Below are 10,157 nucleotides of genomic sequence, written 5' to 3'. Positions count from 1 at the left end.
AGTGACTTGTGTCAGAGGGACAGGTTCAAAACTGCCCTTGGAGCAGGGATATCCTTACTGAAGCACACATAGAATTCCTTATTGCACAACACTGTATGTTGGCACAAAAGTCCATGTGAAGCAGTTCCATGCTGACCTTGTCTTCACTGAGGCAGGAGGATAATTGTCTTCAAAACAACCTGATTTGGAATTGGCGCTCACGCCCAGGCCATAGTTCCCATCCCTTAGACTTCACTTTTATGTGTACTCTTAACTATAGTCCACATTTAAAGTTCACCTTTTAAAATACACGCGCGTGTTCTGCTTCCAGCTTCAAGGGAAACATTTGATAGGCGTCGCCCATCTAAGATGCAAATCCTAGTTGTACAATGAACTAGCTGGGAGACAAAAGGGGTCTAGAGGATGATCTCCTCTGCAGGCACAGCAGGATCTTGCTGACAGCAGAATAATGCACCTCACCCACCACTCTGCACGACTGAAGATCCCTAGCATTCCCTTCTCTACCATAAAGACAGAAGCCAAGAATGACAGGGAGAGTTCATTTCCTTGCTCTGTCTGGTAAAATAAGCGTCAGGTTGAATTTGTAAGTAGGCTTCCTGAGTATTTTCCTGTCTTCTGTCTCAGGTCCCTTTAGGCAACAGTAGAAAGACCTCCAGTAATGGCACCTCAGTACACAGAAAGAGAGATCTACAGGGCACATAGAGAGATCTACAGGGCCTTTTCGTGCTTCGGGTGGGCAGTCCCTCTGCGGAAGAAGAACGCGTCCCACCCTGCATTGTTGACTTAAAACTTAAGGGCAAAACAAAACAAAACAAACAAAAACAAAAACAAGAACAAACGAAAGACAACTTCCCCAAACCAAGCAGATTTCGGGAATCACTACAGGATATTTGTGTGAACAGTCGGAGTATTCAAAGTCCAGGTTGATACAGAACCTTCTCCTAGGCTCCAGCTCCCAGGTTGTCATGGGATATGTTAGTTTCTTCATTGAGTAAGAAATAAACAGCTTTGTGTGAGACACAACTCTGAACTAGGACTGCCCCTCCCAGCGGTCAGCAGGGGCTGATACTGTCCAGGCGTCGCCCAAGGGAAAAGGTTGTGGCAAGGTCGCTCAGAAAACGCGGGAGGAGTCTGGCGTTGATTGATGCTGGGAAGGGACCGAATGAATAAAAGTACTTGTCTGGGGACAGCAAAGACCCCGCTCGAGCTGCTGAGGATCCGCTGCCTGGCATTCTCTCAGTCTTTTGTCAGAGCCAGAGCTGCATTCAGTTGGGAGAGGCCTGTTTAGGAGCAGCTGGACTCTTGCTGCGAGTCGCAAGCCCCCAGGGCAGTTGAGGACCTGAGAAGGAGGTTCCCTGCTCAGGCGCTACTCCTGGTGCTTCCAATCCGCGCGAGGTAAAGAACCATCCTGGTGTAGCTTTGAATTAACATCTGTGGCTGAACCTTGCTTTGGGGCTTCCGCTTTGCTTAGTCGTTTGGGGTTTTTTAATTAGTAAAACTTACATACGACAGCGATTTAAACCGAGATTGGGTTGTAAAGCGAGTGTTTGAAGTCACTGGGAAAGCACAGAAGTTGGTGCTGATTTGTTATTCTCTCGGTTCTTGGCTGAGTGCATTGACGTATGCCCTTGGCCGCTAGGTGCCTTCACTCCGGGTCCCCAAGCTTAGCTAAAATTGGGCTTGCTTCTTCCCGGCACAGACGAGTGTTCTTTCATTGGGACACGCACCCTCCCCAGTCTGGAACACCCCCTGCCCGAATGCTCCTCCCCACCGACTGGTCTACCGCAGGGCTGGGGTTTAAAACTCTGCGAGCAGAGTCCCGGAGGAGACTGAATGCAGACCAGCGGGTGGCGTGCGCCCAAGTTCCCCACTGGCGCGCAAACTTAACTTATTGTTAAGGCGCGGGTAGAGGCAGCCGGGCTAGTGTGAGTGTTTTCAGAGGCTTGGCTTGGGTAGCTGACTTAAGTGCCCTGTCTTCACTCCCCAGTTGGTCTCCAGACTGAAAACAGCAGAGCGGCTACCAGACTCTCACGGGAGCAAGCTGTAACATGCAATCGCCCTCAAGCCGGTGCGGACGCGCCTTGGTGGCGCTGCTGCTGGCCTGTGGCTTCTTGGGGGTATGGGGAGAGAAAAGAGGATTCCCACCTGCCCAAGCCACGCCGTCTCTTCTTGGGACTAAAGAGGTAATGACGCCACCCACTAAGACCTCCTGGACCAGAGGCTCCAACTCCAGTCTGATGCGTTCTTCCGCACCTGCGGAGGTGGCCAAAGGAGGGAGGGGGGCTGGAGTCCCGCCAAGATCCTTCCCTCCTCCGTGCCAACGAAATATTGAGATCAGCAAGACTTTTAAATACATCAACACGATTGTGTCGTGCCTCGTGTTCGTGCTAGGCATCATCGGGAACTCCACGCTGCTAAGAATCATCTACAAGAACAAGTGCATGCGCAATGGTCCCAATATCTTGATCGCCAGTCTGGCTCTGGGAGACCTACTGCACATCATCATAGACATACCCATTAACACCTACAAGGTAATGTACCTGATAACGATCTGAGGATCTGGAAACCAGAGGTGGGGTTGTAACCGGAGTGGTAAAGTGGCAATCTTTAAAGTATTGGGGGAGGAGGGTAGACACTTTCTCAAGGAGACTGCTCCTCTGCCCATAGTGACAATTGAACTTGAAAGATATTTTCCTGTGGGTTTTCTTAGCCTATGACAAGTGTAGCTTTCTAGGTAGTGACATTGTTACTATTGGAGATCTGTTAGGAAAGACCCAACCCAGGGTCACTGAATCAGAAGCTCTGGTGAAGATGACAGCAGTGACACATTTTAAAAATCCTTTGTAACTATGATAACATTTAACAGTTGGGAATCACAAGCCTGGAAGTCAGTCTTTCTAGGCACAACCTCTTAAAAGTATGGTCCCCAAAGTGGGATCATGAATATCATCCGGGGGCTTGTTAGGAGTGCAAATGTGCCCCAAACAGATTTTGCATCTTGGGTGTACAGGTGATTCATGGCACGATAACTTTGGAAAGCATGGTTTTCAGGGCCCAGAAAGCCTGTCAGTAAGAGTTTAGGAAACAATTGGCTTAGGCTAAAGGGGCCTAGAATGGTAAGTAAAATCTATATCCTTGATTCGAGTGGCCTTGGATACTCTTCATGGAATTAGTGTCCTGGTCCAAGTGTCGGGTTGGATGCATGACTTCCTTTATCCATTGTGGCAACCCACACATTGGCAGTTATTTCCATTTTACACGTGGCCTATAGGATGTTCAAGGGCCCTCCATGAGTTCAAGGTAGAAAGCAGACTCTAGTACCTCAGATTCCCAGATATACGCTTTGAGACATTACCTCTGATATTTCATGGTAATGCAAAAGACACGGTCAGGACAGTGGAGAACTCCGTAATAAAGTCTGTAAAATTGTCAGTCGTAAACAATATGGTGGTTTGCACAGCTATCAGAAGAAATAGGCTCAGAGAAGAAATCGGCTCAGAGGACAAGGCAGGATATATGCACATCCACACTGTTGAGTCCAGGTGGTTTTAGAAGTCAGTACCGCATCCTGGCATGGGTGGGTCTCCTTCTCTTCCATTTCCCAATGCAGCTTCTAAGTGCCCACCTATGGGGTGTTTGTGATGTTAATAAAAACAGACTGACTGGGCAGTGGTGGCACACACCTTTAATCCCAGCACTTGGGAGGCAGATGCAGGCGGATTTCTGAGTTTGAGGCCAGCCTGGTATACAGAGTGAGTAGCAGGACAGCCAAGACTATACAAAGAAACCCTGTCTCGAAAAACAAAACCAAATAAAATAAAATAAAATAAAATAAAATAAAATAAAATAAATATTAAAAAAACAGACCAAATAAAAGGTCCCAAAATGTTTAGAGTTGTGCTACTATGTAGCACTTCTTCCCAGTGCCACCAATAGAAAGTGACACATAAACACAATACAGGTATAAAGGAATGAGAATGTACTTTGTGCTCTTGCCAAAGACCAACCCAAGCCTCTGTGCTATGCAAGGAGCTGAGAGAGTGTTAGGATGGGGAAGGTCGGAGAGCGCTCTGTAACCATAATGACATGAGTGGTTACCTTAAGTCAGCCTTTGAGATTGCTCATCATTGGTCCCTGGGAATCCTGACCCAGGGAGCCACATTTTAAGGGAATTCCAGACATTTCTGAGACTTAGAGATGGGACATAGATTAGGATCCAAACCCTGGAGAAAAACACTACCAGAAATACAAAGGAGAAATGCTAAAAAAAATCTGGGACAGCAATTGCCTTTGATGGCCTCTGAGAATTTGCCTGGAGACATAGAAGCTGAGAAGTTCTTTACATGTGATCAGAGGTGGCCCCCTTTTATAGAGTAGGAAGATGGATCTTTCTTTCCATGGTGGCCGGTGAAAGCAGTCCAGTTCAGCTCTTCCAAACTGGACTGGGAAGCTTTACAGTAGAAAAGTATTTAAAATAACTGAATCAGATTCCTCCCCAAAGAGGAGATTATAATCTACTTTTGCTAGCTTTGCGCAGAAAGTCCACAGAATTCTGTTTTGGGCAGGCTTCATTGACCTACACATTGAACCAAGCTAGAAACTCCTTATGTCAGCCACCCATTGAACTGTTGAGTGAAAGGCAGAGTTTAGAATCTCTTCTTCCCGTGTGCTCCCACTAGACCACAAATAAGTTGATTCTTCCTGGACCAGGGTACTTTCTGCCAAATGACTATTTGGATTTTCCTGGTGAATATCTGTCTGAGCGCTGCAGGTCTCCTTTCAAGTTCCTCTATTATTTCCCTGGGAAGTTACATCCTTTACCCCAAAGCTATTCAATGCACTGAAGCTTACTCCTAGAACAGACTGATGAGTCACTAAACTTAGTCATCTACATCTGTCTGAAAGAAACTCGAGTCATCAGCTTAGGTCTCACAGACAGGAGTGTCAACATGATCTCCTGCAAACAGACAGTGTTGCCTTGGATTTGGTTTGAGGCTGTAACAGTGGCCCCTGCTTCTGGGGCATTATGAACTCATTTTACTTCATTATATTACTCAGATAACGTTACACAGAATGTATGGCTCTCAACCCCGATTTAAGTCACCCCTCAAGGAAGTGAAGACGTTATTTGCCCAATATCACAGCACTGGAAAGTGATTCCTCTTGACTTGAACCCAGTGTATCTGGTCCTAGAACCCGTAGCCTTCCCTATCACACCACATCAAGAGTGCTAAGGCACAGCTCACCCTTTTTCCAGCCTGAGCTTCATCAGGACCTCAGCTTGAGTACTTGTGACTCGTGGTCATATTAAGTAAAGACACAGGGTAAACCTTTTCATAATTCATCTGAAACGTCGGATTTGCAGCCTGGAAGTCCTTTTGGATAGTCTAGATTATACAGTATAGCGGATGCTATCCTAAAGACTATTTACCAGAACACCTAAGACGAGTTAAAAGTCATTTGAGTCCCCTAAATAGCTGTAGCTATCTATAACTTTTACAAATATGTTTTTAGAGCTTTAGAATATTTAGAATATGCCCTAGAAGCTCAGAAGTGTCCCTTTGAATCTATTACATTCATCTGAAGGTCAATTATGTAGAGTTCAGTAATGCTGACAAGTCATACCATGTCACAGCTCCTGTCAATCCTTAAAAGTTGTCTAAAATACAGGTGGCATCTTGCATGAAGTCTTATCTGCAAGGACCTGACTACTTTATGAAATCTGCCCACCCTGCCTCACCCTGCTTGCCCCACCCCACCCCACCCCACCCTGCCTCACCCTGCTTGCCCCACCCCACCCCACCCTGCCCTGCCCTGCCCTCCTCTGCCCTGCCATGCTTCTTCTCAGAATCTGGGTCTCTAGAAACTTAGTTGGAGCCATTCTGTGGTGTCCTCCATCAAGAGGACCCTGTGTTGATGGTGAGGGAAGAGTCTCAGGACACCAAGCAAGTTGCAGATACTAAACACTTCAAACACTCATGTAAATTATGTGTGAAACAACAAATCCTCTGAGCCTTTCACATTGGGATGCCTGGGCTATGCTTACATCGAAGAACATAAAACAGCTGAAAGTGGGGGAAATCCAACCATCCACAGTGTGTATTTTTAAAATGACACACGGATACAATACCAAATGTTATGTGACTTCGTAGATAAGTAAGTAGACAGATCACATCTGGTCCTGGTCTTGGTGCATAGTAAGCAAATAATAAAAGCTATCAGAATGTTTGCCTTCCTATGTTAAAATAAGAAGGGAAGTTGATGTTTGGAGTGTTCTTCTTTTTCAGTTTTTGTCATTACAAAGATGACTACAAGCATCATAATACATACACACATTTGCACACATGTGTATGTCTAACCTTTTCTCAAGGATACATCTTCAAACTTCAAGTGCTAAGTCAAAGAGTATATGTACTTGCAGCTGATATAAGTGATGTCACATTATGTTATTACTGTACCCTGGGTTCTGATCACTGCCTTCGATATATCTCCAGACACATATCATATCTTAACATCTGGGTTATGTTTTTGAGTCACCATGTCCATGATGATATGACATGGTGTATATGGACACTGGACTAAAAGCTGCTATTCTAATCCCCAGTGTAAGGCTTCATCTCTCCCTATTCACAAGTTACTTACTATATACTTCCTACTTAGTTGCAAATAAAAACCATAGTGTCTGACTACTGAGCTGTGGTAGCCCAAACATCAAAGCTGTGTAGGAAAGTTGAGAGTACGACTGGATACTAAAGTACTGTAGGAATACTGGTCATCTGGATTGTTACTTTGACTTGGTTCAGCTCAACAGTAATACTTTTGAAAGACTGAAGACTCCTGGGCATACATTTTTAAGTTCTTGAGGAAATAATGAGCTTTGGGATTAATTGTTTTGCTTAAAAATATAAATCTCTTTTGTGTTGTGCTTATAAGAATAACTGAGTATGTATAATTCTCAAATAATAGCTTCCTTTTGCGTGTAACCAAGTTGAACTTTTTCAGACCAGGTTGTAAACTGGAAGGTAGATTGGATTTCTACGTTAACTACTGGGATAAGGATCTAAATGTAGTCCACGTGCACTGTAGTCAAGAACTGAAACTTAATCGAGGAAAACGCTGGGGTGCTGCTGTGCAGTCTTGCTGTTGTTGAGACTTTGTGTGCCACCACCATAGAGAGAACTATGGATGCATAACCCTGCTAGACAACATTCCTGATCTTTAACATTTAACCTGCTAGGTTGGAACACACTTAGCATTAAAATGAAGGCATGTCAAAATGTAGCAGTGCTACCCTGAGCCCAAAAATTAGTTTTGAAAGAGATGACCTTGGCAGGTAGGCAGGCATTTTCTGTTTGTGACATTATCCATTATCATTATGGGCTAGCTCTCTTTTCTCACTATCCCTGCATAGATCCCTTGTGGCTTTTGACAGCTTTGAGTAAAATTAACTAATTAGAAAAGTAAATATTGAGGGACCAGCATCAGAGTTACCTCCCAGTGAAGCTTAACGGTACACACACACACACACACACACACACACACACACCAATACAAGAGTGGTCAGCATCACTGACAGGGCAGTATCATCCTCCAAATTTAGTAACAATGCTCTCATTACCAGTCCAGTAACTGAGATATGTCAGTTATATCTTAATTGTGATTAAAGACACAGAAATGGCAGAAACATTTTGTGCCAAAAGTGAAACCAGGGTTATCTTTGATATTTGCATTTAAAGTTAAAAGAAAAAAAATACAAAAAAAAAAAACCCAAAGTGCCAAAAATTAAAAGTACATGAAAATTATTCTCTTTGAAAAGGAGCAAGTGGGAAGGCTATTGTCTCTGGGTGACTTGGGATCTATTAACAAACATCTTGATGTCCTGATGTCCATTCAGCATAGCGGCTGCAGCAGCCAGTGACAGATGAATGGCTGTACACATGTGATACAGACCATCATAGGCCATCATCACATCACGGGCCGTTCCCCTTTACAGTTTTACAGATGTCTATGTAGAACCAGTGAGGAAGCCTTGCCCTCCTGTTTGAGGGTGTTGGCCAAACCAAATAACAGATCAATAGCAGATTCAAGTAACCCAAAAACTTGAGACACAGTGTCCCCACTGTTTCTCATGTTGGATGCAAATTCTTGTGACAAAATGGTTAGCAAACACTAGGCGCTGCACAGTGAAAAATTATGTTTGCCTTTGATCTGACACGTGAACACTCCACAAATTAAAGCCCCTAAAAGGTTAAGTAAAGTTTCTTGGGATGTTGTATGGCTTTGCCTCTCAAAGGCTTCATATTTTTTTTTCTTTCCTTGCTCACATAGAGTGAGTTGTTCAAAACTGAAAATATTTCCATCATTGTACAAAATGATGGCATGGCATGCTCCTGTGTCAGGGCCAGGAAACCCTGTTCTTCATTTCACAAGGAAAGCCGTATAAGGTTATCCCTGTGTGGCTAACAGGCTGTAGTTGATTCTTTTTAGAGAAACATGACAAATGTTAATAAATGATTAAGTGATTTAGAGTGTGTTGACAGAGAAAGCCTGAGTTGAAATAAGATTTTAGCTGTAATTTATGATGTGGGGCAGTCCCCTCCAGAACTTTGCAAAGTCTTCGAGAGGTTTGTTATGTTTGGAGATACGCGCCACTGTGGTGTCTGAGTTCACCTTAGCCAAAACATGGCTGATATCAGCCTTCTGTGTCCTCGTGGTTCATAGTAAGCAGACATTCTGTTGTTCTTTCCCGGGAGACTCTCCAACGAACATACAGGAGAACAAAATCAATTAATTAGTTCATTAATTATACTTTTAAAAATCACCAACACATGGTGGAGAGTGTGGGGAGGTGAATGGAGAGTAGAGATGGAGATGAGGCTAATGACCATCATTCTTGAGTCAAACATGTATCAGCCAAGTTGACAAGCATTCTCCAAGCAATCCTCCCTCTTTGGGGCTCCTGCCCCCTTCCCTGCTTCAGTTTCACTGTGAATTCCAGAAAGAATACAAACTAACCTCAGAATGGATACACTGTCCACAGCCTCTCAGGGTGATTGAAAAGGCTTTTAGGTGCTGTAGAATTCAAACATCTGACAGTAGGTTACCACTGTCTCATGGAAGAGTACAGAGATGCCAGGCCCAAGCATGGCATGACATGACTCAATAAGCTCGCTTGAGTTCATTCCACCTGTGCTTCATCCTGAGTCCTGTGGCTCTAAGGACTCCCGTTCTTTGTAGTCTCTTAGGCATTTGGCAGGGATGGCGGGGGAGATCTCCTTAGGAGCTCCAGCTTAGAAAAATGAACCTAGCTGTTTTGTTATTTACCTTAGCTGTATCTTGAGGATATATAATGTGCCAAGAAACCTTTTGTTTGTTTGTTTGTTTGTTTGTTTGTTTGTTTGTTTTTGTTTTTTGAGACAGGGTTTCTCTGTATAGCCCTGGCTGTCCTGGAACTCACTTTGTAGACCAGGCTGGCCTAGAACTCAGAAATCCACCTGCCTCTGCCTCCCAAGTGCTGGGATTAAAGGCGTGCGCCACCACGCCCAACCTTTTAAGCCTGCTACAGACTTAGAAATACTTCATTTTGATAATAATAGTATTTAATAATATTTAATGTAAACTTGAATGTCTCCTGAAGCCATTCAGTATTTTCAGGTCTCTGATTTTCCTAGACATTTGTCACCAGCACTTTATTTAATTTGTCACCACAAAGTTAGAGTTTTATTTAGTCATAGAAATCTTCCACAGCCTTGTGAACAGATGAAACAGGTTCCCAGAGCCTCTGCTTCACGCAACTATGAGTGTCGCTGTCTGTGTTGGGATCTACTTAAGCGCTCTCCTGAGACACTAGTTGATATTATTTCTGGCCACATATTTCTAGCTCACACATAGCCTAATGTTTAAGTGACTATTGCACTTTGATAATAAAAATGTGTAATTTATGTTTGTCCCTGAAGACATATATAACTCCTTTTTTTAAAAAATGATACTATGGACTTAACCAGAAGCATAATGTAAGTTCTCTCAATGTATAAATAAAAGCAATTCAGACACAGAAGTTCCTGGGTGAGACTATCCTATCTTATTAAAACGGTAGTTTAAAACGCCCCCACCAAGGTAAAACTTATCTGCTACAGGAAACTGAGTTTAAAAAAAAA

The 10,157-nt window shown here is 43.8% G+C and overlaps 1 protein-coding gene across 2 annotated transcripts in view; it reads left to right on the top strand.

Annotated features, from left to right (window-relative positions):
- Positions 1 to 1,079: 1,079 nt before the first annotated feature.
- Positions 1,080 to 10,157, top strand: part of Ednrb (endothelin receptor type B) — a 29,535-nt gene continuing 20,457 nt past the window's right edge. For both annotated transcript variants that reach the window (XM_085828834.1, XM_021181526.3), the window contains exons 1-2: positions 1,080 to 1,395; positions 1,988 to 2,531. In XM_085828834.1, coding sequence (XP_085684960.1) covers positions 2,049 to 2,531 — 483 coding nt within the window. In that variant the 5' untranslated portion in view covers positions 1,080 to 1,395; positions 1,988 to 2,048. The remainder of the gene's footprint in view (positions 1,396 to 1,987; positions 2,532 to 10,157) is intronic.

This window comes from Mus caroli, unplaced genomic scaffold, assembly GCF_978045245.1.
Source record: "Mus caroli unplaced genomic scaffold, Mus_caroli_1 scaffold_12, whole genome shotgun sequence".
Lineage (NCBI taxonomy): Eukaryota > Metazoa > Chordata > Mammalia > Rodentia > Muridae > Mus > Mus caroli.
The sequence above is the reverse complement of the archived record's forward strand: the minus strand, read 5'-3'. Positions and strand labels throughout refer to the sequence as shown.